Source organism: Hermetia illucens, chromosome 3, assembly GCF_905115235.1.
Source record: "Hermetia illucens chromosome 3, iHerIll2.2.curated.20191125, whole genome shotgun sequence".
In the NCBI taxonomy this organism is placed as follows: Eukaryota; Metazoa; Arthropoda; class Insecta; order Diptera; family Stratiomyidae; genus Hermetia; species Hermetia illucens.
In genome coordinates, this window is record NC_051851.1 from 120,056,854 (window position 1) to 120,071,465 (window position 14,612).

At 40.7% G+C, this 14,612-nt stretch overlaps 3 protein-coding genes across 3 annotated transcripts; 2 read left to right on the forward strand and 1 right to left on the reverse strand.

Moving 5' to 3' along the window:
* LOC119650559 (NADH dehydrogenase [ubiquinone] flavoprotein 1, mitochondrial) lies at positions 1 to 2,172 on the reverse strand. The gene is made up of 4 exons (XM_038053366.1): positions 2,012 to 2,172; positions 499 to 1,711; positions 328 to 443; positions 1 to 260 (listed from the first exon to the last, which is right to left on the reverse strand). The coding sequence occupies exons 1-4, from the start codon at positions 2,058 to 2,060 to the stop codon at positions 190 to 192; spliced, it is 1,449 nt and encodes a 482-aa protein (XP_037909294.1). The 5' UTR covers positions 2,061 to 2,172; the 3' UTR covers positions 1 to 189.
* Positions 2,173 to 2,386: 214 nt separating this feature from the next.
* Positions 2,387 to 12,759, forward strand: LOC119650562 (E3 ubiquitin-protein ligase PPP1R11-like). Its single transcript, XM_038053368.1, has 4 exons — positions 2,387 to 2,622; positions 12,111 to 12,219; positions 12,292 to 12,459; positions 12,513 to 12,759. Exons 1-4 carry the CDS (start codon positions 2,533 to 2,535, stop codon positions 12,539 to 12,541), a joined length of 396 nt encoding a protein of 131 aa, XP_037909296.1. The 5' UTR covers positions 2,387 to 2,532; the 3' UTR covers positions 12,542 to 12,759.
* Positions 2,641 to 4,294, forward strand: LOC119650560 (succinate--hydroxymethylglutarate CoA-transferase). Its single transcript, XM_038053367.1, has one exon. It carries the CDS (start codon positions 2,831 to 2,833, stop codon positions 4,145 to 4,147), a length of 1,317 nt encoding a protein of 438 aa, XP_037909295.1. The 5' UTR covers positions 2,641 to 2,830; the 3' UTR covers positions 4,148 to 4,294.
* Positions 12,760 to 14,612: the final 1,853 nt, after the last annotated feature.

Sequence of the window (14,612 nt, forward strand, 5' to 3'; positions counted from 1 at the left end):
CAAATTTTCACAGTATTTATTCTGAATACCAGAGAAGCAAGATTGCTTGGTTACAGTTGCTGCAGGATCTAACTGAATTTACAAAGAGTTTACACAGTATTCATAAGGAAAACGTTTTCACTAATCGTAAGTAAATAAGAAAATAATATTCCAGGACTTATCTCAGAGCGCATTTAACGGGTTGTCTCCTTACTTATTAGCCATCTCAGCGTACTTCTTCATTCGTGCTTCGATCTCGGGTCGGAAATGTCGAATGAGGCCTGAAAGTAAAACGTTCGTGCTCATTATTATCAGCCTTTTCCGCTTGATGAGACTTGAGAAAAGTACCTTGAACTGGCCAAGCAGCACCGTCAGCTAACGCACAAATCGTATGTCCTTCAATCTGCTTCGAAATTTCCCATAGCATGTCAATTTCCGCTGGTTCCGCGTTTCCTGTTACGAATCTGCAAGCAAAGCAGTTATGAGCACATCAACAAAAATCCAAGAAAAGATGTTTACCTATGCATAATCTTATTCATCCAGCCGATGCCTTCACGGCAAGGCGTACATTGTCCACAGCTCTCGTGCTTGTAGAACATAATCAATCGCGAAATCGCCTTAATAATGTCTGTCGACTTGTCCATGACAATGATAGCGGCCGTACCGAGAGAGGTCTGAACGGCAATCAGCCCGTCAAAGTCCATAATAGCTTCCTCGCACACCTTTTTCGGGATCACAGGAGTCGATGAACCTCCAGGAATGATGCCCAGAAGGTTATCCCACCCGCCACGCACTCCCCCGGCGTGTTTCTCGATCAGTTCCTTTAATGGAATGGACATCTCCTCCTCGACGGTGCACGGGTTGTTCACGTGACCGGAAATGTTAAACAGCTTCGTGCCGGAGTTACGCGTCCTCCCGAAACTGGCAAACCATGCTCCTCCACGCCTGCAGATCGTCGGAGCAACGGCAATTGTTTCTACGTTGTTAACAGTCGTGGGACAACCGAAGACACCAACATCTGCCGGGAATGGCGGCTTTAGACGAGGTTTTCCTTGCTTGCCTTCAATTGACTCAATCAAGGCTGTCTCCTCACCACAAATGTAGGCTCCTGCGCCTCTTTGAATGTAGACATCAAAATCGTAGCCGGAGCCACATGCATTCTTGCCTATCAAGCCAGCCTGGTACGCCTCATTGATAGCGACCTGGGTAGCGGACGCTTCGTTGTAGAACTCGCCGCGGATGTAAATGTATGCAGCACACGCTCCCATCGCACGACCCGCGATCAGACACCCTTCAATGAGCTTGTGCGGGTCATGGCGCATAATATCGCGATCCTTGCACGTTCCCGGTTCACCTTCGTCAGCGTTCACAACTAAATATCTTGGCCGGCCATCGGACGGTTTGTTCATGAAGGACCATTTCATGCCCGTTGGGAAACCGGCTCCGCCACGGCCTCGCAGACCTGAAGTTTTTACTTCATTTTGGATCCATTCGGGGCCCTTGAGGAGAATTTCCTTGGTCTTATACCAGTCACCCCGTTTCTGCGCTCCCTTCAGGCGCCAGTCATGCTTGCCGTAGAGGTTGGTGAAAATGCGATCCTGATCGGCGAGACCTCCGAATTTTGTTTTAGTTTGAGCCGGTGGAGTTCCAGGCTGTGGTGGCGGAGGAGTCGCCTTTGGTGGTTGAGTGGTGTTCCCCCGAATTTGATTAGCAATAACAGGAGTAATCGCACCTGAAAACAAACAGCACAGCGGATCAGTTGAGGTTAGAACTTTACCCAATTCCTATACAATTAATGCGATTGTCGAGGGATGCAAGGACGCATTTCAAATTGGCAAACGTGACTGCATTTCACAATGCACTGAAATGCATTCTGCGTAGTTCTAATTAGAGGGCATTTGTTATTATGTAACGAAAACAGTCACAACGATGTAGATGCAGAGTTGCAGTGTTCCGGCGTTCGATTCGAAAGCGGAAACTTCAGATCTACGCGTTCAAATATGAAACACGTACTTTTCGCCTATGTACTTACTTAAATTGTGCTTCGGAATCGAATTTAGCCGCACCAAAGCACTTGCCATCTCGACCCCAAGTATTTCCTCAAATTTTCGGTCGAACTGACGTTTTCAATTTCCCACTGACAGTTATCCTATAAAAACGACAGCTGTTCTATAAAATTTATTCTATTTCGGAGGGTTAGTTTGGAATGGTCAGTGGATATCTCGTGTTTTTATCTTTAGACTTTCTGCAAATGGAATTTCTTGTAATTTCTAATCTGAATTTACACATATCAACTACCACCTTGGCAGTCAAATTGTTAAAAGCTCGGACTTTTCTACTCTAGTGTTTGTGTTTTGGGCGACTCCTTCCGAAAATTCGATATCAACTGTCAATCTGACATTCCGCGAAATTCCCCACCAATCAGTCGTCATTTGCTAGTCCGGTTTGACAGTGCGTTGGACTTTTACTTGTGATTCTACGGTTCTCTGACTTCGTTTGGATTTGCGAATATTTACGGGAAGATTATCTGTCCTCCAGATTTTATCGGAAGAAATGGATTCCTCGCCGTCTGCCATCAGGACGGATGTCGCCGGGTCGTCCACTACGCAAACTGAAGTGATTCCAGCTGAAGGCTTGGCTCCGGTGAGTAAACATTGAGAGAGTTTGCTTGCACCTGATTTATCTTCTAACGTTTTGCGAGTTGCGATGCGGCAATCGCATTTAGTCAAAGTACGCGTTATCACTGGCCAGATTAGGAGACAGTAAATTTCCATCTCCGGGTACATGCGGGAGTGCGTAGTTTCAGTAGTTTTGCATACTTGGGAGCAAGAAAAGTTTTGCGTTAGCTAAAATGTTTGCTCATCATTTAGTGCGAAGTGTTGGGAGAATATCTGCTCGGTGCCATGGGGAACTATTTGCGATCAGAGCCAAGTCAACTACGTGTGCGGACCAATTTAATCCGACGGCCGAGGTCACAGATCAGTACCCATTGAGTGGGGTGCGCATACTTGACCTCACGCGAATTATCGCCGGCCCGTTCTGTACGATGGTTCTGGCTGATTTGGGCGCGGAAGTCATCAAGGTCGAGAGGCCTTTCGTGGGCGATGAGTCTCGTAAATGGGGCCCTCCATTCCTGTCAAACGGCGATGCGGTCTACTTCACCGCTTCGAATCGGAATAAAAAGAGTGTTTGCATCGATTTGAAGCGTGGAACGGAATTGCTCCACAACTTGGCCACAAAATGCGACGTTCTCGTGGAAAATTACGTTCCAGGAAAACTCTCGGAGTATAATCTAGGCTATGAAACGTTAAAAGACATTGCGCCGCACTTGATTTATTGTTCGATCACGGGCTACGGCTCGAGTGGTCCATATGCGAAGAAACCCGGCTACGATGTCATTGCAGCGTCTGTTGGTGGACTAATCAATATCACCGGGTCGGAAGATGGTCCACCGGCTAAAGTCGGAGTCGCAGTTACCGATGTCGCTACCGGACTGTTTGCACACGGTGCAATCCTAGCCGCCCTCCTGCAACGTCATCGGACTGGACGAGGTCAGAAAATCGACGTTAATCTGTTGTCTACGCAAGTGGCTTGCCTGATCAATGTCGCAGCGAACTACATAAACGCCGGAAAGGAAGGAAAACGATGGGGCACCGCCCACGAAAGTATCGTTCCCTATGAAGCTTTCAAAACATCTTCTGGTTACATAACTATCGGTACCGGCAGTGATGACCAGTTCAAATCGCTTTGCAAATTCCTAGGAATTTCCGAACTTGCGACAGACCCGAAATACCTGACAAATAGTGACCGCGTAAAAAACCGGAAGGAATTGATTTCAATTCTGTCGGGAATTATATCGAAAAATTCCAGTGCACACTGGATGAAAGTTTTCGAGAAGGCGCCGTTCCCTGTCGGACCTATAAACACAATGCAGGAAGTTTTCGCAGATCCCCATGTAAAGGCTATCGAGTTGGTGAAGACGCTGAAGCACCCGAAAGCGGGAGAAGTGAAAGTAGTTGGGCCACCCGTGGTTTACAGCGAAGGGAAGAATACCGCCAGAACGGCTCCACCGACTTTGGGACAACACACAGATGAAGTACTAAAAAATATTCTTGACTTGTCCGACGCTGATATCCAGAATTTGCGAGAGAAGAAAGTTATTCAATGATGTTTTCTGATGAAAGAGTTTTATCTGCCATTGTGTGTTCTGTTTTTATTTTTAAGATAAGAAGCATTCACTAAGATATAATGTATTTGTACGTGTTCTTATTTCCGCTTATTGTTTCTTTTGCACAATAAATCGTGTTGAAGAATATTGGTTTACATTTATATGGTACCCATTAAAGATGGGTAGAGAACACGACTTTCGTACAGAAGGTCGCGGTTCAAATCTCACCGGTGGCAGTGGGATTTGACGTCGGATACCAGTCGACAGCTGTGAATGAGTACCTGAGTCAAATCAGGGGAATAATCTTGGGCGAGCGCAATGCTGACCACATTACCTCCTATGAGGTACTGTAATCCTGTAGTGTACCGTTGCGGCCTTGAATAAAGTCTCTAACACATACTTCAATCCAATTGAATTGTAGCGCCAACGATTATTACTATTAGAGATTTTATGTGGGTGCCAACTTTCTGTATATTTATGGAGTAACTTATGTCCTTTTGTGCCTTTTCTACGATTTTTTGTGTAACAAAACCTCATTAAAATCAGTTTTCTCTCTGTCTGTCACACGCATTTTTCTCGGAGACGGTTATAGTGATTGACACCAACACGGATACAATGAGTTACATCTTTTTACTTCGAATTTAAGTGGGTCCCCATACATGCAAAAGGAGGTGTCAATTTTTTTTTAGCTAATAGAATCATGTGGGGTTTCAAATGAAAGGCCTCGGTTAGTACTTTCGAAACCGGACTAGTTTTGACATTTGTTGTAAAGGTGGGGAGAGCGAAAAACTTTAAGTTCTGGTTGTTGAATGAGCGTGAACATATTTCTTCTAAGGCTTTAATACGTATATGCTATTGAACATCCTAAAGAAGAGAGATATGAAATTATTGATTTAAAATATAAAAAATTATAATTATAATATACCTCTGTGTGGGTCATAGTGTGTCAACCACACCCCTCAAACTCTTGGAATTTTAGTCTTCTACCGACGTTCTGCCGCACGCACATCTAGGGCATTCCACTCGCATCAGGAAAGAGTGTTTTAAAACGAAACAGCATAGCTTGTCATTGAATTTTCACTCTTCGTCAATATGTGATCTATCATTTGCTTTTTCTGATTAGCAAGTCTATGGGTATCTGCTTCGTAGACCGAGTAAGTTCTTCTTTTGATATTGTCTCAAGTCAGAGTATCCCGGTTACAATGCCGACGTAAGTTGATGAAAGCTCGGAGCTTTCGAATGACATTGGACATCTTTTGAGGTTTTCGAAAGGATTCACGTTTAAGTCAGGGATTTAAAGTCCATGCATTACTGCAAAATGTTCCGAAGGGTGTTATTATGGTGGGTGCAGGAGGATTCAAAGTAGAAACCTGTATACTCCCTGGCAATGAATTTTCCGTGGTGTCCTCTGATGCACGGCACTTACCAATAGAAGAAGGCACACGAATACACTTCAAATATCACAATCAGGACAGCTACCTTTTTTTAATTTTGATGATCATCTTCTCCTTCTTTCGCTCCCTTGCAAAAAATTGATTTCCAGAATTTCATTGGAAGTGCAGGGTCAGTTTGATGAGACTATCAAGACCGCCGGCTTTGCTCCACTTGACGTGATTTCCCTCCAGTTTGGAGAATGTACGATTGAGAATCATGGTGAAATGCTTTTTCCATTTGTGAATCTGCACATCATTGTGGATTTAAAACCTACGTACAAGTCCTTTACACCGACCATCGAAATGATTGGCACCGTAAGCAAGCTGTTTCGTAATGCAGTATGTCGTATCGAAAGTATTTGTATACAGCTTCTACTTCCTCGGCCAGCCCAATGCAGAAATTCCTCTCGTTTCCGCCACATGATCCTCGCCTTAGCAGCATTCAACAGAGTTCTCAGCTCTTTACTTTCTCCGATCGGCATCTATGTTTCAGGAGTCTACATGTCTAATACGACCTATCTCCAGAAATAAATGCACCTTGAATGGCGGCCAATATTTATCATTGGATGGATAATTCAACGCCCTCGTCCCCTCAGTACCGACTGCTGGACAAGAGTAAAGACAATTGATGTGAGCATAATTAGTGACCCATTTCGGAATCATGCTAGTATCATTTGGCTCAAAATCGGACCGGAGGAAGCTTGCGGAAAACAAGCCTTCCAGGAAATAATGGACCATCTGGAGAGTGGATTCGTCAGAGCAAACGTAAAAGAAATCCACATATATAGCTGCCATGGCCCACCCAGAGCTAGATTTACCGAGTCTGAAAAATAGTAAGCGCTTTAATTGTGGTCGTGAGAAGTCGTTGACCGAAAATCATAATAAAGGATTTTAACAAGTGAACTCTTGAATGGGACAGCCGGGCGATGAATGTGAGAGGTGGTGTTCTGCTTGAAGCATTCGCGGAGCGAGAAGCGATACTCACTAACGTCGGAACCTCATACACTTCAATTGATGCGTATGAGAAATCAGGAAAATCGTCGTGAAATAGCGAAGTATAAAAACCCATCGGGAACTGCCATTTACCTGTATGTAAAAAATAGACATAACGAAATAGTTAAGAAGAAGCGTGGTCCATGGTTCAGATGTCGAAACAACTAAGGGGTGCAGAAGAATCAAAAATGCAGTGACTCTTCACGTGTCCAACGTACAGTGCATCGAGCATTACAGGATTCTCCACATTTGATTTGTGAAAAAAAATGCAAAAAGCGCTTAAATTTAAACCTAATGCGCTACAATATTGCAGAAGTGAAGCTGCATTAGACACAAGAATGGCCAAAGGTATGTAATGGATTTTTTAAAATCGTTTGTCTGACCCACCGGATTTACTCGGAAACGGCCGAGCCGATTGTCATAAAATGGTGAGAAGATGTGGTCTGCTTGTCCTTTTACATGCAGCGAGTTTCATCATTTTGCGATGGGATAAAGGGGGACACCCCATACATGCGAAAGAAGGGGGTACATTTTTTTTCTCCAAATATAGTCATGTGTGGTATCAAATGAAAGGGCTCGATTAGTATTTTTCGAGACTGATCTTACTTTTGATATTTGCTGGAACAATAATAGAATATTTCCAACTTTTTGAAATTGACTGAAAACGCTCTCTTAAGTTCATCCTAGTATTGCGCAAAATACTGCCAAGCTTCATGGAAATCCTGATATTAATTTTGGCGTGAATTGTAAAGTGCGCAAGTAAGGAACAAAACCAGAACTAGACAAGACACATTTTCGGAAATTACCCAACCGAAAAATCTTAAAAAAATTAGGGTGATGCGCTTATCCGAAATCTAGTCCTCAAAATATGTCCCATTCTGATATCTGCTCAAATAAACTTACTATTTACTTTTTGAAATTACCTGGAAAATCTTAAGTTCATCCTAGGAGGCACCAAGCAAGAGAACAATATCTTGCATAAGCATTCAAAATTTCATGGAAATCCGACCAATCCAAAGCAGCCCAACTTAGCAATTTCGCGAATTTACTGCATTTGAAGCCATGCAAATAAGATGCTGAGGCATAATTAACAAGAATAATTGATACTTGAGTGAAATATTAAAGTCCCATGTATGAAGAAGTTACTTCTCCCCAGCCTTTTTACCGTTTGCTGTTATTAGATGAGCGCTTTTTTTGTATCTAGTGTGAAGCTTATATAATTAGCTATAATCGATAGAGTACTTTGCAGCGCAAATTATTTGTGTAAATATCTGGTTGACGCAGTTGAATTTTAAATTATAACGGAAATGCAACGTCAAAAAAACACAAAACTCTTTATACATGAAGCGTCCAGCTTCCGGTCTCCAGACTTGATTTTATTATTGGTGTATAATTTCTGTTTTATTTATTAAGCATGAACATTTCGGAATTGGAGTGGAAATGTGGACGGAGAGTGGCTGATAAAGAAAAGATTGTCTTTGCCACCGGCAAATCGTGCAGAGACTAACGCTTAAGGGGGTCATCCCGTATGTCGGATCCGAGGAATCGAACTATAATGGAATGGGTTGAAACTATTTTCGCTAGATTTTAAAAAATTGAATTCCAAAGTCACTCATATTTCTTAAACTAAAACTTTGAAACAACGAGCAAATCTAGGAAATCCTAGTTCGAGACATAATGTATCATATTTTAAAGAAAACAAAACATTAAAATTGGTCCAGAAGGAGATAAACACGTTAAACGATTCATGCAACTTTTGCGATCATTAAGTGCAGTTTTTTACAGGCAACTCTTGAGAATAAAATAGATTTAATCAAATCGGATAATAAATGGCCGAGTAGAAAGTATTCGGAAAAACGTGGCGTCAGAAAAAAGTGCTAATAAAATTCATATGAAAAATGTTCTATTTTGTGTTTTCTTGTCAGTTAGTTACTTGTATGTCATTTCAATTTTTGCCTGACTTACGTTCACAAGAAAAAAATCAATGCGGATTTGTGAGACAATTTTCTACGAGGATTATTCGAAAAATTATGATAAAAATGTTGTACAAAAAAAGTATTGATTTCATCTTCTAAATCAATATATTCTTCTTTAAAGTAATTCCCCTCATTTTCGCCATCGTCCCTGCCAGTTTTGATATACTATTTTTAAACCATTTTCTACAAGCTTCTTATATTTTTACCATTTCCTTATTTGTCTGCAATTTTCTCTCTCTTATGGAGAATTTTATTTCGCGGGGTTCAGACTGTAGGTACAGTTTTGATGCCGTCTATTCAAAAGTTCGACTAAACTATAAGCGACGTAAGGCCTCACGTATTACAAAAACTATCACACATGGCCAATCTGTGCACCAATCGTCTTGAAATTGCAAGTATAGTTGGCTAAAAGAATATTGAACACGATGGTATAGTGTTATCAATTTCCCTTCCTGTGACCGTTGTTATTACTTCTTGAAAAGCCTCGTATCAAATTAGCAAAAGAAAAAATGTTGACCTTGACGCACACTTTTTATGAGGTATTTTATAATGTCATGCCTTTGAAAGTGCGTGCTCATGTTAAGCTCATCGACTCTACAACACGCCGAATTTCAGTCTCAGATTGATGCGCACGCAGTGTAGACTCTTTAAATAATCTGTCATTGTTGGAGCCAGATCACGTCCCTTCAAACTGACTGCTACTAGTTTGTCGGCGGTTAAATTGGCAATTGTTTATGGGTTTTCTTTTAGATCCTACTTCCCTTGTCTCTGGCGATCTGGATATTTCCAAACCCTCCGCCAATCTTCTTTCTGCTGAATGCTGCTGAGCAGTTAACGTCTGCTGTTGCACCTTTCAGTGCTATTACCAACACATTGCGCAGAGCGGCTTCAAAATGAAATTTGAAAATGGTAAATGGCGTTATTACATCATAGTTCGTAATCTTGAATTTTAATCCCAAATCCATATCGCATTACTTGAGGTAGTCTTTGTTCTAGTTTCCTATTCACTCTGATTTATTCTCACGTCTGACATCAATGTTTGCGAGGTACTTTCAGATTCTTGAAATTTACCACCTCGGCTCAACCAATTCCGTCGTGCTCATCCATTGTTACGTGAATGCGAAGACTTCCGCAACCGGACTGGTTATCGTTAAATCCAAACTTAAGACGTACAAAGCAGATTTTAAAAGAAACCCCGGTACTTTTGTAACCATTGAATTTTTGAAATAGGTTCACGAGTATTATGCTAGAAAACAAATTTTTATTGTGTCAGACATTATTTTCCAAAGTGATTCCGTCACAATATATTAGAACACTTAAGCCAGCAGTCAACTTATAGATCCGATAAAAGGTTCTTCTTTTTCTTCAGCCTTTGTCCCGTTCACAAGCGGGGTCGGCTCGTTGTGACCGGTTCCGCCATCTGGCTCTATCGAATGCCTGATCTGGATGCAATTTCGAGGCTTTTAATTTCCATCCTGCCTTTTGCTCGTTTACCATCGACTTCGATGTTCAGACCAATCTTGGCAAGTGAATTCTCGTTAGCATGAATTGCGTGACAATACCATCGAAGATGCCTCTCTCGTAATTTTTCCACGATCGGTGCAACCCCATAACGATTGCGGATATCGTCACTTCGGATGTGATCAAAACGTGTTACGCCACTAGTCCAACACAACATCTTCGTCTCCATTACTGCTAGACGCCATTCATTGGCTTTTATAATTGGCCAACACTCAGAACCATAGAGGGCGACAGAATGGACGACATTGTAGTAAATTTAGATTTGTGACGTTGGTTGATACGCCACTTCATCCAGGTTGCGTTAAAGCGTAAAGCAATTTCAGAACGCAGTTTTCCATTGGCTGATAACGTTGACCCGAGGTATTTAAATCGCTCAGTTCTGGGTAGATCACTGCCACTGACAGTGATTGTGCCTGTTTCATGGGGATCGGTCATCAAAAATTCAGTTTTGTTTAGATTCAATCTGAGACGAGGCGGCGATCATTCCATTTTTGTACAACTTGCTCAAGATCATTTTTGCTGTTAGATGCTAAGAAAACATCATCTGCATAAAGCAGTGTATAGGGCGCTGGACGTTGGATGTCCCGTGTGACGGTGTCCATAACAAGAACAAAGAGGAGTGGTGAGAGGGCGCTTCCTTGATGAACACCAACAGAGACACGAAGCGGTTTTGATATACTCGCCATACTTCGAACTTCACTTTTCGGATGGTGATAGAGCAATTGAACCCAGCGCACAAGTTCTTCTGGCACTAAGTGTTGTCGTAAAGCATACCAGATGCGCGGCACCCGGTCAAACGGTTTCTCTAGATTCAGAAATGCATGTAAAGGGGGCGGTCCTTCTCACGGTGTTTCTCCGATAAAGTAGAAGAAACTTTTTATGAACTCCTGACATGTGCATCCATTTCAAAAGTAATATATTTCAATCGGCAGTGTCTGCTCGTTTTCTACCATATATAGTATATTGCCATTATAGATTTTCCGGGTTGGATCATCCTCATCCATAAGGATCAGGTGACCCGCCCACCGCAACCTGTTGAACCGGATTTCATCCATATCCAGACAGTCGTGGTATCGCTCATAAATTTCGTCGTTATATAGGCTACGGAATCGTCCATCCTCATGTAGGAGCCAGAGAATTCTTATCTAGAACACGGCTAAATTTCGTAATTTTTTTTTTGCTAAGAATCCACGTCTCCTTGGGTAAGGACTGACAAGATAGTCTTGTACAGTTAGAACTTTGACCTTCTGATGAGACGTTTCGGGTGAAACAGTTTTTGTAAGCTGAAATAGGTTCTGTTTACTGCCAACAATTGTGCGCGGATTTCATCGTCAAAGCTGTTATCGGTTGTGATTTTCGACCCTAGATAGGAGAAATTTTCAACAGTCTCAAAGTTGTAGTCTCCTATCTTTATTGTTTTCGTTTGACCAACAACCAATGTTCTTGTTCTTTGTCCTTTGGCGCTGACATTGTCATCATGTATTTCGTCTTGTCTTAATTAATGCACAGCCCAAGATCTCGCGCCGCCCGCTCGATCTGGATGAAGGTAGAGTATACACCCTCGGATTATTCTTCCCATAATGTCAACATCGTCAGCATAGGCCAGTAGTTGGGTGAACTTGAAGAGGATGGTGCCTCTTGCATTGACATCTGCATCGCGAATCACTTTCTTCAGGGCCAGGTTGAAGAGGACGCATGATAGGGCATCCCCTTGTCTTAGATCGTTGTTGGTGTTGAATGATCTCGAGATTGATCCTGCTGCTTTTAGCTGGCCTCGCACATTGGTCAGGGTTAGCCTAGTCAGTCTTATTAACTTCATCGGGATACGGGATACCAAATCATTAAATATGTTCAATGCAATCCTTCGAATAATTACAGAAAATCCATCACAAACGCAAAATACTCGGAAAGCGTTTTTTTTATTATAATTCGCAATCTACTATCACTGCAACGTTTTGAAATAGAATTCTGAATCCGTTTTATTTTATGTAGCCCGAGGAATCATTTCATAATATATATATTTCTTTTATTCATTTCCAGCAAGCTCCGGTTCTGAGGCTACAATTAGCTAAACCCAAAAATGACAAAAAAGTGGCATGGCGTAGTGGAACAGTCGACAATGAAAATATGGGCAAAAAGAAATCAAAATGTAAGTTCAATTGCAGAAGTCAGTGCTTTCCATCAAATTATTTAACTTCTGTTCGTTTCTTTACCTTCCAAGGTTGCTGTATCTACAAAAAACCACTGCAGTTCGGGGAAAGTTCATCAGAAAGTGAAGACGAGTGTGAAAATTGTTTCGGACACGTAGAAAAACGTCATAAGAAAAAGGGCGGAAGCTCTGGAGATGATTGTCCCGATCATTGTGACGAAAATCCAGATTCAAAATCAGGTGAGAGGCATTTTTTAAATTTATGAACTTTCCTTACAATACTTTTATTACAGATTTGCCAAACGGCTCGAATCAAAATTAATCCGAAATTGTTAAAAACAACACATACCGCTTAGAAATAATTAATAACCCTAATTATCGTTAAGTCTAGACAAAACCATATTTTATGAGACCGTTACAAACTTTTGTATAGTAATTACATTAAATTAGCACTTTATTATGTTCACTTTTTGGATGTTTATACAAACAATAGATTTATTCAGACCAAATTTATTTAAATAAATATTAAAATATGACATAGCCCCTTTCTGTGATGTTCTTGAAGTAGAGGTGTTTGTATTGCGTGCATATGGTCAAATATCTGATTTCTTTCTAAATGAAGCGGTTCAAGGCCTTATTATTAAAAGAATAATTTTCTAGGTGAATATACATACATGCGTAATTTATTTATGAAATATTTAACAGAATTTTTAACGGTAGCACTATGTGTGAAATACCAGCGTAATGGTGATTTCAAGTAGAACTAACTTATTGGATTGTCCGTTAAAGAGCAATAAATTCTGCGTTGGTGATAATATTTGCGTTTCCTTTCATATCCCTGCAAAGTACCACTATGTATGAGTTTTTACTTTTTTATAAGTTCCAAGAAAAAAACCCAACAAGCCCTGGAATCCAAAAAGTGCATGGAACAATCGCTCCATACACGGGAATTTCGCAAACTAGTCAGCAGGGTGAAGCCGTTTACAGAGATAATCACCTTGGTGAGATAAACAATCAAATCTGACCTCTGCCTGTATGAGTTTATTAGAACGCTGATTGAATGACTCGACAAGGGAAAAAATTTGCAGCTACCAAGCATGGAAGAAACGGACCGTACATCGGCTTAAGAAGCATAAGTCAACAGGAGTCGATAGAATTACATTCAAATAGTCCAGTAATACGCTCAGAACATAATCGGCCCATATTAAAGAGGTTTTACTCCAGACAAATCAGTACCAGATTAGTTTTATAGATTGTATATGTATATTGCTAATTATTATTGTTTTGCAACAATAACCCAAGTCGAAACAATCTACATTCTTGACTTGTACTGCTTTTTCATCCACAACAATATCGACAGAGTAATCACTGTTTCGGCTCGGTCTTCGGTGAAAATTTTTCCACTGATTGTTCAGAGTATGCGTTTGGGGGACACAAAACCTATTGTAGAATCTCCGTTGTTTTCTTGCCAAGATCTGAAATTTTATTCCTTTCTAGTATTTGCAATCACATTTACTCACAAAGTTCAAATTAAATTATATTTCTCACGAAATGGCACATACATACTTGCTGTCGGCTATGAAACAGATATGGTGTATATTCATATTCGCTTCTGGCAAATTTTTAAAACCTGCTTTTGTAAAGTAGATATCGTTTCTGATTCTTGTATGATTTTTTTTTCTTACACGAAATTTTTATTATGAATACACGAACATATTTCTTTAAGTACTTTCTCTCTTCATTAGTACTTAATTATTAGTAAAAAAAGCAAATAAAAAAATTCTCGTATGAAAACAAGAAGAAGGCGTCTGGCATGAGTTAAAGAGTATTAGTTCTGGTCCCAGTAAAATTGAGATAAGGCTAGAGTAGATAATAAAAAAAAATTATTTCACCCGCCTTTAAAATATTCACATAAAGGTATCAAAACGTTTTGTTTAGGTCTTCAGATGAACCGTCCACTTAAATCTTGGATAACAGGACCAATTTTTCCCGACGAAAAGCTGGCGAAAAAATCAATCACGTTTACAATTTAAAGCCTATCAAACATCTCGATCATAAGTCGTTAAGAGACTGACAAGGGTTATTTCGGAATGACGGAACCATGCATTATGATCAGTATAAGAAAGTTTGGGAGAAATGCATGGACCTGTAGACAGTAAAATGGTTTTTAGATGAAAGTTTTGCATGACTCTCCGCCTTGCAACAAAACCGAATCTATGACAACATTTCTTGAAAACAATAACATTTAAGCTTTGGACTGACTCGGAAACTGCCGCGACTTTAATCCTATTTAAAATGCGCAGAGAGTCCTAAAATCTAAAATTAAAAAAAAAATTGTAACCAATAAAAGAGAACTATTTGATAACAACTACAAAGTGTGGAGGAACTGTCCA